Source organism: Vitis vinifera, chromosome 9, assembly GCF_030704535.1.
Source record: "Vitis vinifera cultivar Pinot Noir 40024 chromosome 9, ASM3070453v1".
In the NCBI taxonomy this organism is placed as follows: domain Eukaryota; kingdom Viridiplantae; phylum Streptophyta; class Magnoliopsida; order Vitales; family Vitaceae; genus Vitis; species Vitis vinifera.
The window spans coordinates 5,893,381-5,913,429 of record NC_081813.1 but is presented as its reverse complement, the minus strand read 5'-3'; the positions used below and the strand labels follow the sequence as shown (position 1 = coordinate 5,913,429).

The 20,049-nt window shown below is 30.0% G+C and overlaps 1 protein-coding gene across 1 annotated transcript; it reads right to left on the bottom strand.

Annotated features, from left to right (window-relative positions):
* Nucleotides 1–13,512: 13,512 nt before the first annotated feature.
* On the bottom strand, nucleotides 13,513–15,178 carry LOC100248007 (uncharacterized). The gene is made up of 4 exons (XM_002285340.4): nucleotides 15,050–15,178; nucleotides 14,303–14,669; nucleotides 13,922–14,033; nucleotides 13,513–13,827 (listed from the first exon to the last, which is right to left on the bottom strand). The coding sequence occupies exons 2-3, from the start codon at nucleotides 14,662–14,664 to the stop codon at nucleotides 13,943–13,945; spliced, it is 453 nt and encodes a 150-aa protein (XP_002285376.1). The 5' UTR covers nucleotides 14,665–14,669; nucleotides 15,050–15,178; the 3' UTR covers nucleotides 13,513–13,827; nucleotides 13,922–13,942.
* Nucleotides 15,179–20,049: the final 4,871 nt, after the last annotated feature.

Here is a 20,049-nt window from a genome sequence, read left to right as displayed (position 1 = left end):
AAAGAGAAACAAGTTTACAAACTCAAAAAGGCATTGTATGGGTTAAAACGGTTACCACGTGTTTAGTACATCTGAATTGATACTTATCTATTACAACATGGAATTCAAAAGAATTTTTTTGAGTACACACTTTATATCAAATCAAATTCTAATAGTGACGTAATTATTATATGTCTCTATGTGGATGATTTAATTTTATAGGAAATTGTCAATAGATGTTTGAAGATTTCAGGAAGACAATGAAAACAACAATTTGAAATGACAAATTTAAGATTAATGTCCTATTTTCTTGGAATTGAAGTTTAAAAAACAGATAATGGTATTTTTATCTCACAAAAGAACTATGTCATAGACATTCTAAAGTGATTCAAGATGGAATCATCATTAGCAATTTGTATTAGAGATGAAAAAGAAAGACATGGAGAATTAGCAAAACCCAGCAATTTCAAGGGCATGGTAGAAGTCCTAGTTGTTTGACTTCTAGACCAAATATTGTTTATGAAGTGTGAATTATCAATCGATTTATGGAAAAACCATATTAGTCACACTCTCAAGTGACAAAACAAATTTTAAGGTATGCAAGTGGTACTCATGATCATGAAATTTTTTACTCCTACTCAAGTAACTTTAGTTTAGTAGACTATATAGATAGCGATTAGGGAGGTGATGTAAAGACTAGAAAGAGTACTACTAGGTATGTTTTTTATTTTATTTTATTTTTTTATCTTGGAACAGAAGCCTTCTCGTGGATCAAAGAAGAAACAAGTTGTAGCATTATCAACTACAAAAGTCAAATACATAACAATTACTTCTGCAACATGTTAAGAAGTTTGGGTTTCACATGATACTTAGTGAATTGAAGTATAAATAAAAAGGTCCTACAAAGATTTTGTGTGATAATAAGTTTGATATTGCATTGACAAAAAATTTGATGTTTTATGGTAGAAGCAAACACATAAGCATCATATTTCATTATATTAGGAACTTGTGAAAAATGAAGAGATTGAACTTGAGTTTTATATATCAAAAGATCGGCTGTAAATATTTTTACAAAGCCATTAAAGACAGAAGTGTTCAAGAGAAGTTGAAGATGATGCTTAGTGTAATTGACTTTACAACTCGACTTAAGAGAGACTATGGAATTATAATATGATTTAAACTCAAATTAAATGAATTTTAGGAATTTGATAAATATTAGGAATTGTTATTTATTTAGGTTTCTTATGTTAATTAGGATTTTTGGTTTGACAGGAATTAGAGTCATGGTGCAAGTATGATTAGCTTAAATAGGTTTGTTATTATATTGGATGATAGAATGCAATAAATTATTATTTTAGCAAAAATATTATCCAATCATGTGGGTTGGGCATGCATGAAAGGAGAAAAAAAAATCATTTTAAAGAAATAAGGGAAATTTTTTATTTTTTTCTTTTTATTTTTTTCTTTTATTTTTTTATTTTTCAATTTTTGTTCATATTCTATGTAAGCCTCATTTTTCATTTAAAAAATAATTACCCAACTTGACCTATATTGATGCTAAGGCCCTAACCATGAGTTTAATTTGTACTTTGGAGAGTTATCTCAGGTTTAGAAGAAAAAAAAATGGTGCAAGTTGAATCACTTTAAATTTTGAAAGATTAAGAAATTGTTAGATGAGGAAATAAGTGAGTCAAGACTCATGGACCATGAGGAAAGGCAAGACGAGGATATCGTGAGTTTGAAAGACGAGAAATATCCATTATATAGTAAGAAAACATAAGAAATGAGGCATGAAGCAAGATTCAGCTGCATGGAAATTTAGAACTCAAAAATCTAATGGTAATATATACTTTGACTTTGAGGATAAATTTGGAGCACTTCTCGGAGTCCATTTTATACATACTATATATCGTTTTGAATTTTGGGAAGTTAGAAGTCCAACACTTCAAATAGTGTACAAATCGGAGCTTAAATGAAGAAGTTATGGTCATTTGAAATCAATTGCACAAAGTTAAAGGGTCATTTCGAAATGATTTCGAAATTCAACTTATTAATTTGAAATCCACTTTGAAATGACACCAATTTCGAATTCACCCACTGCTTCTTTGATGTTTCGTCTCCTCTATCTCAAGAATTGCATCTAGGGCACTCCATCCGCCCTAAGTGGATCCCACATGACTAGAAATCACTATTTTATTATTATTTTAATTATTTTTAGGTAATTATTTTGTAATAAGTGGCCAATGAGAATGTGCCACATGTGAGATAATTGATGATATTATATAAACTTTCTTAGTTCTAGATTTTGGGGATCTTGGATCATTTTACGGAGAGTTTGACATTGAAGGTGGAAGAAGACAAGAACTTTGGTTTGTTTTCTTTTTCTTCTTTATTAAATATATTGTTTTAGGTTCTTTTGATTCAATGTATGGATTTTTACCCTATTATCGATTGTGAATGTGACATCACCCCCATGAGAGGCTAAGAGCCAACTTGGGGCTTGAAGCATGAAAACCTAAGGGCTAGGAAACCTATAGAGACAATGTGTAAATTATTATAACAATGAGATTAATTATTGGTTGGGTGACAATTTATCAATTTTTTTATTCTATCCTTGTGAGTTAGTTTAGGGAATGATATGGTAGATTATTACCCAATACTAGTGATTCTTGGTAATTCTTGATATTGGTTATCCTCGTCTTCCCTATCATTATTTACCTCAAAACAAAGCTATAAGGAGTAGGAATGGTTAAAAAGTCAAATCTTAAACTGGTAATCAATCTCATTCATTTGATAGTTTTAGGAATCTGTTTAAAAAAAAAAACAAATTAGGTTTCGGATGCAATTTTGAGTTATAAAACTCAACTTGATCGCGAGCAGCCAAGGATCCCAAAACCCTAAGATCACATTACTCAAAAGACCCTTATTTTCTCGAATTTCTATACCCTAAGTTGGATTGTGGAAAACCTCAAACTTGAATCAATCGAATTTAAAATCAATATTCATTTTTTTATTAATTTAATTTTTTTTTTTACTTAGTTTCACATTATTCACATTTTGTTTTTCACTTTAGGATTTAAACAAAAGCAATTCATTTTTTCTAGTATTGACAATTTCCATAAGTCAGTCCTTGAGAAAAATACCTAGAGTACTACAAAAGTCGTAGTGACTATTTCTCTAGTTTTTCTTGACTAAAGTTGCTATGTAAAAAGACTAAGTATTTTGGTACAATAGAGAAGTTTAGTCATTAGGGTTTGAGGTTTTGGGTTTTTTGATTTAGGGTTTACGGTTTAGGGTTTTATGGTTTGGGGTTTACAATTTAAGGTTTGGGATTTAGGATTTAGGGTTTTAGGGTTTTAGGGTTTTAGGGTTTTAGGGTTTGGGGTTTAAGGTTTAGGGTTTAGGGTTTGGGGTTTAGGGTTTAGGGTTTAGGGTTTGGGGTTTGGGGTTTAGGGTTTAGGGTTTAGGGTTTAAGGTTTGGGGTTTGGAGTTTAACGTTTAGAGTTTAGGGTTTGGGGTTTAGGTTTAGAGGTTTAGGGGTTTAGGGTTTTGGGTTTAGGGGTTTAGGGTTTTAGAGTTTAGGGTTTAGGGTTTAGGGTTTAGGGTTTAGGGTTTAGGATGTGTTTGGTTGGTGGGATAAAATATGATAGGATATGATTTATAATGAGATATTTTAAGGTATCTTATCTCGTTTTTATATTGATATTTAATTTTTGAAATGAATAAAAAATAATATGAAATAATATTATTTTCAATGTTTAAAATAAAAATTATATCGCATTCAAATGTTTTCTATTTGAAAAAATGGATTTTTTTTTTTTGTTATATTTAACAATATTCATGATTAAAATATATGAATTTTACAAATAAAATTTTTTATATTATATTATTTAATATATAAAAATAATTTTTATATATCATACATTACTATTATTTTTTAAGTTTTTCTTTTTTAATCATAAATTTAATTTATAATAAAAAAAAAGATTATTTTATAAAATGAGTATATTAAAAAATAAAAAAATAAAAATTGTTGAAAAATAAATATTTGATACATGAGATATTTATCTATCTTAGCATGCGATTAACATATCTCATGCAAAAGAGATAAAAAGAAAAAAGAAAAAAAAATGGATAATATATCTCACCATTTATCCTATCATCATATATTTGGTTTAACATGAGATAAGATAATTGATAAGATAACTTATCATATCTATCCGATTACCAAATATGGAATATGATATAATATCTTGGTTTAAACAAGGGATTTCCTATTTTATAAGAATGACCAAAAAAAAAATTTATATATATAAGAATTGTTGAAATTATTATTAAAAAATTTGTATACTTTACAATAGTTATATAATCTATAATTATATACGTTAAAATATAAAATTAGCATACTTATAATGTAAAATTAATACTTATAATTTCTATTTTTTTGGAATTTGAGTAAGAGGCATTAGCATACTTATAATGTAAAATTAATATTCTTATAATTTCCATTTTGTTGGAATTTGAGTAAGAGGCATACAAAAATTTTGTTTTATTTTATGGATATAACCTCATTTAACATGTTAGTATTCATCATATTTCTTCCTACCATCCATTTCTAAAGACTTTGAATACTTTTTTTAGATACCAATTTTTCAATTTCAATAAATAAATTGAGTATTGGAGATTTGGAAACTCCATTCAACAATCTTGGTTTAAGATTAAAAACTTGTATCTTATGTTTGAGAACCTTTTAATGTATAATTTGTGCCTATTAAAAAGGGAAAAAAAATCTCATATTTAATAAGGCAGGGTCAATTACTCTTTTTCCTTTTGAAAACATTGAAATTTTGATATGAAAAGTTTAAATTGAATTTCCATATGACGTGAAATTAGGCAAGCCACTCTTAATAATGTATTCAATATGTATTAGGTTAACTATAATTGAGAACAAAAGCCACAAAATTCTCTTCTTGTTGTCTTTCCTTCAATTTCTTATTACTGAAAACAAAACAAAAATGTAACAAAGACAATACAACCAGATAGATTGTAATACAATTGTGAAATGGGAAAACATGTAAGTAAAAGTTATAAAATTGGATTAATAGAAAGACAAAGCATAACAACCCATAGAAATATTAGAAATGTAAAAACATTGAACAAATGTATCGGGCCTTGTGTTTGGGAGTCGATACATCTCTTGATGAATGAATTACATAGAAAATTTGAAGGCACACATTTCATAAAAGCATAGTTCAAATTAAGTAGATATAAATAAAATAAAAAATGATATAGAGGAATCAAGACTTGTTAGTCTAACATTTGTGTTATATTGACAACAATAATAGGAACCTTCATCTTCTTCATTATGCTGCCAATCACACCTTTTATCCTTTTATAGGATTCAATCCCCCAATGTTCACTCTTCATCATATATCTCATCCTTATTGTCTTTATTTGTTTCGGCCAACACTTTTAAAAGCAATATAATTGTTGAACTTTGGATTATATATGTGAGATGAAGATTTTGAAAGACAAGACATTGTGTATGTAGGAGACATCAATATTACATTTTAATTATTAATATAACATTAAACGATTATTGGCATTTTTTTTCCCTTCATTTTTATTCAATAAATCAAAATTAATATTTATTAATGAACTAAAATTGAAGGTTTCATGAAAATTAAAGAATTGATATTAGTTAAATAATGAAGAGAGAAAGGAAAAAGTAATGAAAATAAAATGAAGTAAAAAAAAATGGATTACAATTAATAGGAAACTTAAAAAATAAAGGGTGATCCGCAAATTATGAGGGGGCAACTAAACAAAGTTATGAGTAAATAAAAAATAATAATATCTCATTTACATAAATTTTCTTGTTAAAAAATAAAAAATATATATATTTAAATTAAAAACTCTTATAGAAAAATTATTGACTCATATTAATTTGTTAAAAAATATTTTTTTTAAATTATATTTTTAATTCGTTTTTAAAAACCACTGTATATTTTATATTATTATTTTTTGTTTTTAATTTGATTTTAAAAGGCATTATTTTTTATAAAAAAAAAATAGAAAATACCATCCAGATTAAATTAAATAATTTCATATAAAAAAATATATATATGATAGATCAAATTATTCAATCAAAAACAAATAAATATAAATGAAAAATAAGTTTTGTTCTCAAAATATTTTTAAAAAAAAAAATCAAAAGAAATCAAATCTCAATAGAAAAATTTTCATCATTTTGATAAATTTTATATCAAAAACTTAATATTTTGTTTGCTTGCTGATAATGCAATTTAAAGGTTATGAATAAAAGGAAAATAAGACATAATAATGGTTGAAGCATGTTAGCCATTAAAGAAAAGAGGAAACTAGTAATACACAAAAGCAGTCGATACAAATACTTCAATTGTTTTATGTTGATGCGCAAAAATCATGCTTTCCCTATGGAGCAAACAATGTGCCAGTGCAATTTCAGCATCAATTGAAGGACTACTTATCTTCACAAGTTCTACACCAAAATAGAACATAATCCAACCATTTTGTTCTTTTGATTTTTTTTTCTTTCAAAACAAACAAATAAAATGGTAATACGAAAATAATCCCAAATTTTATTTTTTTTTTCCGTTTCATTTTCTCTATCAACCGGTTGACTTACTTGGACTATCTTCTTTGAAGACAAATGGAATAAGGAACATAACACTCCAAATTTTGTCTTTTTTTTTTTTTTGAAGAAAACAATTAATGATAAATATAAATATTAAATAGATCTTATTGTATTTATTAAATAGATTTTACTTATTTTCTCAAAACACACTCAAATATAATTTAAAATACTTCAAATTTGTTACTAAGAAAAAAAAATTGTATGAGAGTTTCAAATGGACCCTAACTGTTCTTCGTCTTTATTCTGAATCCAGAAAACACTCTAGAACTTCTTTCCTACTAAAACCAAACTTCTTTCCATAAATATTGTAAATAAATCAGACTCTTCTCCATAAATATTGTAAATAAACTAGAATCCATGGTTGAGACCAATAAACATCAAATTGATGGATCATGGACGATGCTCCATCAAACAGGATGCATGATTAGGCACCTGAAAACCAATGTTTCAATAGATGATGTTACCATCTATGGTGAGGCCTCATCGACTTCGATGTTTAAGAGTAGTAGTCTGCCTCATTAGCCTTTGATAATGTTTGAAATCATTCCAACCTGTTGAGTTCAGATGAAAAAACAGACTCTTCTCTCACATTTCCTTGAGGCAGTTTCAAGATAGAATCTAAATATGAAATCCAAATCGTTATGAGCATAAATATTTCTATTACATTAAATTACAATAAGCAATTAAATCCTGATTGAAATGGTTGAGTAAACATTGAAGGCAAATGAAACGATTAAATTTTCAATTATATTGAGAGCAGTTTTAGGAGTATTTCCAATCATTTTTATAGGTTTGTTAGGTCAGTTTCAATCCGAATATGAAATCAAAATCAAGTTAAAAGATTAAATTTTCATTATTTTGAATATTTCCAGTTATACTTATAAGTTTGTGAGGACATTTTCAATTCGATTATGAAATCAAAATCAAGTTATCAACATTATAGTTTTCCATTACATTAAGCAAATAAAACCCTAAATTAAAGCCCTAATGGAACGATGGATTAGAAATTGAAGATGACAAAATTAAATTTCCCCTAAGGTTAATATTAGTATTAATAAGGGTATTTTTGGAAATAAAAAGGTGAAAAACCTCGTACTTTTATAGGTAGTAAGTATAGATATTCCATAGTATTCTCCACTTTTCTTCCCTTCTATTTTTTCTTTTAAATTTTTTTCCTTTGCCCCATTTTCATTTTACTTACTTAGACGGTTAGACCCCAACCCAATTGGGTCGGATATAACTGGGCCCAACCCAGGTGAGTTAATCGTTCTGGACCACAGTGGACAACGAGCTTGTGGGTCATATCAGTCACGCTTGGCAAGAAACAGCCCAATAAGGCCCAAACCAAATGTGCTGGTCATCTGCCATGAGAGAAGGGATCATGCCTGCAGTGCTTCTCTAGAGTAGGTTGGCATCTGGCCTGGCCAGATTAACTGTGATTAGGGTTGCAACTCAGGCAGTTTGGGTTGGGTTTGTACCTAACCCAAATCCAACCTGAATTATTAAACATTTAATGCTAACCCTAATCCTAAATTTCTAATCAACCTAACCTCTAATTCAAGACGCACAATCAAAGCTTACTCCATTTAATTTTTTCAAGTTTGGGTTAAGTCTCAATTAAATTTAAGTTGATTTAAGTTGAACCCACATGTAATGATCATTTTAATATCTTTTATATGTTTACTAAAATTTAAATAATAACGGCATATATTTGTCTTTTTGAAAAAATAATAAATGATATAACTAAATTAATAAATTTAATATTTTTTTCTTTTAGAATATTTGAAAGGATATAAACAAAATATTAAGATATCTAAAAATATAAATTATAAATATTATAAAATCTTAAATTATGTTCTATTCAGGCTTGTGTGCTGTCCTAACCCTTAGGCCAAGTCGAAGCTAAGTTGAGCTCAAAAATACTCGACTAAGTCTAACTCAAGTGCAAAAATCACTTATGAAAATCCTTTTAAAAGTAATCGGGTTAACTTGCCCAAATTACATGCCTAACTTGGATCATAATTAAGGGCATGGGCATCGTATGACTAGACCATCGGACCACCCAACAAGGCCTTAGCCCTAAAGGTTTCCATGAAGAGGAAGCCTTATTCACTCATATAGAATCACCATACTAATGTGGGGACTTCCCCCACATGGCAATCCACTCCTGACCCACGTGGCCTCCTCCTATTTCTATCTGGACGATCATAATCAAACCCGGAGAACCTTATCCGGCCTATATATATACCAACAGCGAGCAACATTGTGCTTCTTTAAATCCGCACACTCCAAGAAACAATCATTCCCCTTCATCAGGAGTAGGAGTGAGGGGACGTCACCCTGCCTTTGCAGGCGTATTGCCATTTGCGCACCATACCTTCTGCAGGGCGAGATGATAGGCAGACCATCATGACATCCTCGCTGACAGCCTTTGTCCGCCGCCTAAGTGGTCATAATTACCCTGCCACATACTATGCTACCATCATGATTGTGAAAGTCAAGATGTTCATCATAGATGTGACCTCGCTCCAAACACTATAAAAACCCTCCTACAACTACAACGAAAGGGGAGGCAATAGGGAAGACTCTCCTTACTGTGGTTAAAAAAGTAGTTCTTCTTGCTTTCTCTAGGAATTGACTTAGACTTCGGAGGGTGTGTCTCCAGTCACCACAACCAACCTTTCATTGTTGAAACGAGGAGAAATACCATTCTCGATTGATCCAGCATCAACAACTAACATAATATAACATATCTAAATTAGGTCAAACGGGGGAATGAAGAATAAATTTTCTAAAAATAAGTTAATTTCATTCACATCCCTAAGATTTAATGTATATACATTAAGTTATTATTGGTTTCAAATTTCATGAAGTAGCACCTTTATAGATATATTTTATGTATAAAATTTATTTTTCAAAGAATAATTTTTTTTAAAAAAAATAATTATTAAACACGACTACATAAAATCTTTTTGCCTATAATTTTATAAGGCTGCGAGTAAATTATCATGTAGAAATTCCCAAATTTCCAAACCATGATCTTCCATTGATCACACATTCATTCATGGATCCATCAATAGTGGCTTTTCCTGGCTAAGGAAAATGAGAAAATAAAAAATTCCAAAAAATGTCTCTTTATTTGGATTGGTTCATCCAATTACTACACGGTAGATCACTTAATTTTGAAAATTCTCACTACAGAAAATGCCTCTTACACCACTCAATGCTCATATACAACTCATGTTTTTATGTGAAAAAATCGCTTGTCAACCTCTTTGAAGCGAGCAGGACTCGAGGTAACAATGAGTTGTCTCGTGTAGGGATGCATAAATTGACGTAGAAAATATTAAAAATTTATGCTGAAAAGTGTGTCAAATTTATATCAAATAGTTTTTATGTTTATATCATTTTAGAATAAGGAAAATTATTAAAAATATATTTATAAATTTGTTTAGATTACGAGAAAAAAAAGTTATAAGATCGAAATGAGTTTATAAAAACTATGAATAAAGATATGAGAAAAAAAAATGAGAAATACCCGATGGAGTGAGAGTGTTCATAATTAGGGATGACAATAGGGTAAAGTCGGGACAGGTCGCTTTCATACCAACATGTCTATTTATTCAAAATGTTTACCGTCCTCATCCCATTAAAAAAAATTAAATATGGTGAGATAGGACAGACATGAGAAATACTCATATTCGCCTAGCTCGCCCCATTTAATTTTTTTTTTTTGAATTATTTTTTTTTGAATTTTTTAAAAAAATTATTTAATTTTTTAAATTTTGTTAAAATAAATATATTTTATAAATAATTAAAATATTATAATTTTTTATAACTCATTTTAAAAGTACTTTATTATTATTATTATTATTATTACATATTAAAAATAAGAAAATAAAAATTAAATTAAATTAATTTTTAAATTTAAAATATAATCGTAGAGGGGTAGGGCTGGACAAGACAATATCTAAACCCGCCTCTAATCCATCCCACGCTTTTAAAAAAATCTCAAACTCATTCTAAACCAGTTTATTTAAATTTTAAACTCGTCTCACTTATAAAAAGAATCTAATAGTTATATTTATTTTTATTATTTGTAATATTTTTTATGATATAATAAAATCGTTGTTTCTCATCAATGAATGGTACGTTGGACCAAATCATATTAAAACATTTGTGTATTTTTAAGTAAATTATTTTATCTTTGCATATTTTAATTAACTTTACTTACATTAAATTTTTCGGTGACAGAATAATTTATTTAAATCAAGCCCAACCATTTAATAATTTAATGATCATTTTACAATGTCTCAATCCAAAGATGACACATTTATCACTCATATAACACATACAATCTCTACGGCCCCCTTTAATGATCGGCTTGAATTAAATTTGGGCTGAGTTAACACAAAGGGCCCATTAAAGACACTTCTAACTCTTATATAATTATAAACAATTTAGTTTTGAATTTATAAATTATTGTTTCTAAAATTAATTATTTTCAAGTTTTAATTTTAAATTATGATATATTGTAAGATAGGGGATAATTAAACTTTTAATTTTACACTTGATAGAATTTATTTATTTTTAATCATAAAATATTTTTAATCTTTACAATGTATCAAAATTTACTTCAATGAGTTTATGTATTTATTTTTTAGCTATATCATATTAATAATAATTTTTAAATATATAAATTTAATAAATTTAAATGGATTCAATAAATCGTACACTACAAATTTATCTTAATGAAACTTTCATCTTAATTAAAAAAAAAAACAACTTAACACTTAAATATAGTATTCAAAATTCAAATAGTAATAATAAAAAATTAAAAAAATCATGTATTGAGATTTAAGTCAAATTCAGACCACCTAAGGATTTTCCCACTACAGTTGTTGAGAATACCCAGAATATTAATCACTTTCCTGCCTGCCAAACGCACCTGTTTTCACTTTTTAGGTGGGGTGGATGCATAACACTACAAAGAAGGTACCCGTGAAGTAGTTTGCTTTAATTAATTTCAAGGGATAAGATTCTGTAGAGCACTGTAAGCCAACATACTGGGGCCCAAACGATCATTACATAAACTAGTTTACTGGAATAGAATCAGGGGTGACATCAAGAGGAGGTAATTTGAAGTGACATATAAAAAGGATGAACCTATAGGGAAGACAAGAATCATGCTTAAAGCAGCCGAGTATAATGGAGTGGAGGAGCAGACATTGATGAACACACAGTTACTTTTGAATCCCAGTATACATCCACTTTTTAAAGCTACCTGGCTATGCACGAGGTCAATGAAAGTGAATCTAGCCTGGATTAATTGTCTTTTAAATATGTTTATAATATTTTATACCAGCTTAGCTTTAATCAAAACCATGTACTCTTTCAGCTTCTTCAGATTTCGCCATTAGTAGTTTTCTTTTCTTTTCTTTTCTTTTCTTTTATCCCTTCTGCCTTGCTAGTTTCTCATGGCAGCTAGAGAGAAGCTAATCTTATTAATTGTCAATTGTTATGTAATGTACATGTTAAGGGTTTGTTTGTAAACATTTTCATAGAAAACAATTTTTGAAAATAGTTTTCAAAACAATTCTTTTAGAACCTGTTTGGTAACAGTTTTTGAAATCAGTTCTTTGTAAAACAAAAATCTGTTTGGAACCTGTAATATTTTTAACAACTTTTTAATATTTTTAAATATGTTTTAAAAACAATTTATATATTTATTACTTTATTTTTAATCATTTTATATGTTTATATAACTATTTTCTAAAACAACCCTAAAAAATAAGTGAAAACAAGATAAAACAATTAAAAAAAACATTCTTTAAAAACATCTTATTTTCTATTTTTAAAAACTAAAAATAAAAAATAGTTTTTGGTTGTCAAATATATTTTCTTTTTTTCTTTTTGTTTTAGAAAATATCAAATTGTTCTTAATGTTTTCTATGATAAAAATTTGTTTGAAAACTTTGAACATTTTCAATCAATTACTTTATTTTTAATCATTCTTTACATTTGTAAAGTTATTTTTTAAATCAATTCTCAAAAAATAAGTGAAAATAATTTTAAACAATTAAAATATGTTATCAGAAAACACTTATTTTGAAGACCAAACATGTTTTTATATTTTCAAAAACAAAAAACTGTTTTTGAGAGCAGCTACCAAATATAGCCTAAATTTCCCAAATAACCTTGATCAAAATGTCACATATTAATTAAGTAGAATATACATTATACTAATTGGAAGCTAGCATGGGAGGAGATATGCACATGGTGCCTTAAACAAAACCTATGAGAATTTGTCAATTTGTAATCAAATGAGTAGTGTATATTGACTCAATATAGGGGCATTATATATCTTCTTAGTTTATGTGATATGATTCAACTGTCAAACATAGGTTTGACTAACATAAGAGATGGTTAATTAAACTGGTCTGGAGAGGTTGGAATCATATTGAAAGTGTTTTTAATTGAATGAAGGGGCAAAGAGGAAAAGGTGGATTTCACTGCTTTAAATTTGATACTGCATGCACCATATACTTTACAGTGTAGCAGTCTATTATTATCTTAATAAGTACTTTCTTTTTGTAGAATAGGAGCATAGTGGAAACTCATATATAATGATTCTTTGGCTTAAAGCAACTCTCCTCAAAAGTAAAGTACTACTCATAGATATTCCTTGAATCTTGACCTAATTATTTCTGTTGCATATATGTATGTTGAACCCCCCAATAGCTCCTATGGTGGCCCCTTTGTGAGCTTTTCATTATGTTTAACTCTGATTTTTTTGTTCAAGAATTCCTAGAAGCATTGTAAAAACATTCCTTGGACCACTCCATGAGAGAGAGAGGGAGAGAGAGAGAGATCTCCATTTTAATTAAGAAAAGCATGTCCCATACAATAAAATAATGAACTCTCTTAACACAAAAGACAATGGTAGTAGATAATTAACTCAAAAACACCAGAACTACATAGCTATATTTCTTGTAGGGAAACCTAACAAAATATGCTGATCATGAGGGCTATAGCTTTTATGGGAACATTGCCACATTGGGTTTCAGCCATGTTTCACCTTAAGAACCTAGCACCCAAAGCAAAGAAATTAATAACAACACAAGGATTAATAGATATTCTATGATTTGGTCTCTCTTGGCTGGCTGCAGTACCTGCAAGAAAAGACCACCTATAAATAACTTCACCATAACAAGATTATTACAGCTTTAACAGAAGATGAAGATGACAACGTGTTAATACTCATACCCAAAAATGGAAGATATATGTCTAGTATGAAGTTTTGTTACTCAAGTCCCTCGGGGCATTGCATCTGAAACATTCCATTCTGCTAGCAAAGTTGTGCTCATTGCATCCAGACCTGCCCAAATTAAATTGTACTTAACTACAAAGTTTTGCAGAGAATCCATCTTTTTATTCTCCAATAAAAGCCAGAGACTTAACATGGAAAAGCAGTCAAAGAAACATGAATCAATCAAAGTATAAAAGAAATGAAGATGCAGTCTAAAGAAAGCATTTCATTCCTTTCCAAAGAAGAATGAGCCAAAACAAAAGCACAATTGTGTTTTAACAAAGCCCGTTTCTGTAACTCAGAAAAAAAAAATATTCAAAATTCATCAGTAACTTCACCTGCTGCATATCCAATCACCGGATTTCCACCCAGACCGGCCGCTGCCACCGCCGAACCCGAAACCTCGGGAGCGTGACATGTCGGAATCGTAGCCCCCAGCAGACTCATCCTTGAATGCACCACACTTGAAGCAGTTAGAGCGGCTAGCAAAGTTGTGAGCTCCACAGTTGCCTGCATTGCAGTACCAGTCCCCTGGGCGGACATCCGAGCCCGTGAACCCAAAGGAGGATCCACCCCTCCCACCAAAGCTTCCAAAGTCACCCCCACCCGATTTTGGGTCACCGCAGCGTTGGCAGGAATCGCGCCTTTGGAAGTTCATGTGCTGGCATGACCTGCAGTTCCAATCTCCTGGCCTGCTCATGTTTTCTGCATTAAACCCTAAGGTTTTAGTGCTAATATCTATGATGAGTAAAAAGACAAGTAATAATAATAAATTTTGTGCATAGATTACAACTATAATTGTATCATAATGTGCCACATCATAGTTTAGAGGGCAGCCCTATCATTTCCAAAGCAATCCTTCTTCAGAGGAAAGACTATAAAACCCTTTACGAGTGATATGGTATGAGCTAAAATTTGGGGGAGTGGCCTCCTCAAAATTGATTCTCCCCTTGCCAAGATATTTTAGTAAATGGACTCCATCCCTTACTCCGGTGAAAAGGGTTCACCGGAAAAAGGAGCCGCAAGCCATAGAAGTGATTGGAAGCAATGAAGAAGAGGACAATAAAGGATTTGAAAGAACATACCCAAGGAAATATCAGGATAACTGTGCAGAGATGGAAGAAGACAAGAGATATTGCTGAGGAATATTGTGAGAGGTGGGGGTGTTTATATACAATTCCAGACCACAGAAAAAGGGAATAAATGGAGGGCCGTGTATGTACTTTTTCGTGTTCTTAACCTGGAAACCTTGATAAATGGAATCAGAGAAAATCTAAAGGAAGAAAAAGAGACAAAAGAAAATTGGAGCTTTGATTCCACAGACAGAAATTTTGAAATTTTGAATAAATTCTTTTGATGCAGAGCTGCTTCTTTGAGTGTTTGTAGACGTGAGAAGGGCATGCACATACACACTTTTACATTATTTTCTCCCATTATGCTTGGCTATTTGCTTTTTTCTTGTTTCTTCTTTTTGTTTGTCTGTATATTTTTCTTTGTCTTTTTCTTTTTATTTGGGTGTTGGAGTTCCAATTTCATTTCTTTTTCTGCAGCTTGATTGTCAATATTTATGCTATTAATATCATGTCCTTTAAATTACCAGTTCAGCAAACATACTGTTCAATTTCAAAGTTATAATGCTAAAAGGTAGGCTTATTTCTGCCTTTAACTTTGGTGCATGCATCTTCAATTAATTTTGATTTCCAAGTCCCAAATTTTCCCACAGTATATAAAAGGCATGAAGGATGTGTAATATGCAGCAAGTGTATTCGGATTTACCCTTCTCATATTTGAAAGTTGAGAAGAATTTGATGATATATATGCTTGAAGAATGAAACTCAGCCAAAACAAACTTGATTCAATAATGAAAAGAATTTCTGCAAAATGATTTTTTTTCATTGAAGTTCAACAATTTAGACTCAGAAATTGGTGGGTTAGAACACAAAAAAACAAATATGTGATTGGTCGATTCAAAGTATTTCGTACTTCTTATGAGAATATTCATGTTAAATTCTAGTTTGAGGGTCAAAACCCGGTTGGGGTCAGTGGAGCCAAAGCAGCAATGTTCAGCCTGGTTATGGCTGGCTAGGTTAACTTTTCAGGACCCCACATAAAGAAAACAGGAGATCTTGTAGCCTATTGTCACAACAACCCTCATCTAAAATCTATTCAACCAAGTGAGCCATGAACCCTAGAAAGACCCTTTGACCAAAAAACATCTAGGGCCCCCATTGGCCAAGTTGGCCAGTTCCCAGGAGCACAATGTAGTACAGGTTGCCTCCATGTAAACCATTGATTGGACAAGGAGGATATACCAAAATCACTATTTCTCACATTGGAAAGGATATTCAAAACATAAAAGAAAACCCTAAACTGGCCCACTTCTTATAGCTTCAATTGTTTTCATGAACAATCATGTCTCTTTCAATTTTTTACTTTGAGATCGAATCAATGTTTTGACTGTCATTTGGGAAAAATTGCTGGTGCTTTTCAATTTTGAATATTCCCTTTTTGGTACTTAAGCTGCAAATTATGGGATAAGTCAAATGGAATTGGAGAAACCCCTAATTTTCACAGAACAGATCAGAACTTTGAATGTTTATATGGTTGCTTGAAATATTTCCCTATTGCATTTCTTTTTCAATATATAATAGCCATTTGCAAAATTTGTTTGTAATTAAAAGTAAAGAAGGTGTTGATATCAATGTATAAATTTCTTTTATGGCAACACTGAAAAGCAAACAAGAAAGAGGAAAGAAAATGGAACAAAGTATATGGTGTGGTTCAGGCTCCAATATGAGATTGATGTTGGGTATTTTCCAAGAGGCTTATTCTTTAAAAAAAAAAAAAAAAAAAACATTTAGGACCATCTCTTTAATATCTATATATGTTAAACCATCAATTGACCAAAATCTCATAAAATAAGGTTGTAATATTACATCATACTACTGATTTTAAGTTCTTAGTGAGCCAATATTTGGGATAAAACCCTAACACTTGATCACAAATTTTCCAAGTTCTCTCAAAAAATTTCACCATAATGGCATTCATCCAAACCTTTTTCCAAAAGATATAGCCCATTGTTCAAATAAATAAAGTAAAATTTAAAATAAGAAAAAAAAATAATGGATGTGCAAGCTTTTGAAGAATGTGGTTCAAATTCCTAGTGGGTGTTAAGAGCCATTACTGAACTGGACGTTTGAGCTGCATGCATGGCTAATAATTGGCTTAGAGTGATGGATTTGTAGCATTCGATTAAAACCCCTTTTTCTTTTTTGCTCCTCTCTCGTTAAGAGAGAGGGCATCAGATGCCAGCATCTTTCTTTCTTTTTTGTCACAATGATAAGCATGCAGAGATAAATAAAAGAGAAAGAGAGAGAGAGAGAGAGGAATTCAAAAGAAGAAAAAAAGGGGCAAGGCTAGTGCAATGGTGAGTTTCAATAAAGATAGGCGAAGCTGATGATGATGATGATGGAATACAAGTCTTCGAGGCTTCATTTGACCATCTTTTTCTCCTTTCTTTACCTTTTCTTTTCCTTTTCCTTTTCCTTCTCTCTTCACTGCGGCTGCTCTCCCTTTCTACCTATTCAATATCTACCAAATAATATTCACTCATCTCTTTCTCTCAAAAACCCAAAAAAAAGAGAAAAAAACCAAAGGATGTATGAGGAATATATATTGATGATGGTGGTGATATGTCTATATCTGGAGTCCATTCTCTTGGGGGAGGGTAAAGGGGGAAGAGGCAAACTGTAAAGAAGAAGAACAAAGAGAAGTGGGCTGATTCGATTCTCCTTGGGAATCGCTTTCCATGCATGCCCATCACTGTCACCAACTCTCTCCCTTCATTCATTCTCTCTCTCTCTCTCTCCTCTCTGGTTACAAAATCAACTTTGGGCTATCCCCTCTATATATTTTAATAAAGGATATTCTGTAATGTCCAAAGGAGATGATGCCGCACCACAAGAACACTCTTGTCTCCGTTGGGTATATGGGAAAGGGAAGGAAATTCCTGCCTTAAATTGTTGGATGAACACATGCTAATGTGAGAGACATAAGTGGAAAACAGTTGAAAGGACCAGTCTCTGTCTTGTGAACATGTTTGGGATGCCCACTTTTTTGTACTTTATTACGTGAAGCAATCAAGCTCTTTGCTTTACATTAATGGTTATCATTTTTATTTTTATTTGTATTTTTTTATTATGTGAAATGTTGAAAATTTTTCTAAAAATTAATAAAAAATATATTAGAATTGATGTACGAAGAAATTAATACATGAATAATATGGTTTATGATACTTATAATAATAGGTAGAATTTGAAAATAAATTTAATATAAAAATGATAATTTATATACTTTATAATATTTGTATACTTTACAATATATGCATTTCTTTTTAAAAATATCTATGATTTTATTTACAAATTTATACATGTTTTGTATTTAATTTATGATTTGTGTGCTTTCAATAATAAATTAAATAGAATTTGAAAATAAATAATTAAAATTAATAAATTTATGAAAATTTATTTTAATATTTTATTTTTAAAATATATATAAAATTAAGTATGAACATAGAATATATAAGATGTAGGTTATCATATTTAATAACAGAATGTTTGCACTAGTGGTATAAATGTTGTTTTTTTACACTTAGAAGACCTAGGTTAATCTTGTTTAACTGATAGAAAAATCGATGGAAATAGGAAAATATCCCAATAATACAAAAAGAAAAATCTGAAAATATTGGTACTCCCTCTATGTATATATTTTCGAAGATTTCATATTAAACTACATAGACATCCAAAATATTGAGAATATATCGACAATATATCTTGATATTTTAACCCTGTTTACTTATTGTCATTTCTGAAAATATTGGTACTCCCTATATATGTATATATCTTCAAAGATTTCATATCAAACTCCACAGACATCCAAAATATCGAGAATATATTGACAATATATCTTGACTTTTTAACCTTATTTGCTTATCGTCATTTCCTTCATTTTATTCTATAGTTCTTTAGTATTTCTTTTTTCTTCTCTTCTTCTCCACTTGTTCTTATTAAATACCCTAATCCCAACTATTGAAAAAGTTTGCCCCTTTTCAAAAAAAACCAAACTATTAATAAGTAATTAAATATAATGAACAAAACCAAAAACAATAACAATCAAATAAAGAAAATCCAACAACAAATTAATGGTTAAATGTTGCTGATATGAATCTAACCTCCATGGCTACTTAAAAATATTTCGACAAAAAGTGATAAAACTAGTTTTTTAAAAAAATTAAAATCTTAAACTGTGTTGGTTGTAGTTTCAACCAAAAAATAGAGGATGGGTATTGAAGAGACACTAGAAGAGTCAAAATAGAGTAGTGCCTTCTTTGTATATTTCTATTCTTTTTTGCTTTGTAATTTTCTACATGTTACTATTCAAATGACGAGAATTACTCAAGTAAATCTGTCCACGTGGAAGCATAATATCCACTCAAAACAAAAAAAATTAAAAATTGATTTTTACATAATTGTAACTCAAACACAACATAGACATATGACAGAGCAATTTCCCTCCTAATGTGATGTTCTTCTATTCCCAAAAGCTTTTTAAAGTGACCAAACTTCTCCAAGGATAAGGGTTTAGTGAAGATATATATCAACTACTTGCTCCACAAATTTACAATACATTAGTTGATTCTCACTATCTATAATAACTTATTTGAAAAAATGGTACTTTACTACGAAGTAACTTTGTTGCTTTATTTTCCTTCTCATTAATGTCCTTCAAAATTCTTCTCAACTATACGATTTGAAAAGTTTCTAAGTTGAAATATACTCTACTTTTGTAGAGGATTAACCACTAATCCTTTCTTTTTTAGACCCAAGATATTAAACTTGAACCAAGGGAGGATGCATAACCCAAGGTGCTTTTCATGTCATCAACATATTCGCCCCAATCACTATCATAATAGCTAATATTGAACTTCATTTCAATATTCCTAAAATATATTGTTCCAAGCTTCGATGTGCCTTGCAAATATCCCATAACTATTTTTGTTGTTCTTAGATGTACATGACTAGGAGAG

What these genes read in the sequence shown, in the direction of transcription:
- LOC100248007 (XM_002285340.4), bottom strand. Translation starts at nt 14,664, where the DNA reads ATGAGCAGGCCAGGAGATTGGAACTGCAGGTCATGCCAGCACATGAAC. An exon ending in GGTGATTGGATATGCAGCAG is followed by an intron (nt 14,034 to 14,302) that starts GTGAAGTTACTG and finishes TAATTTGGGCAG; the next exon opens with GTCTGGATGCAATGAGCACA.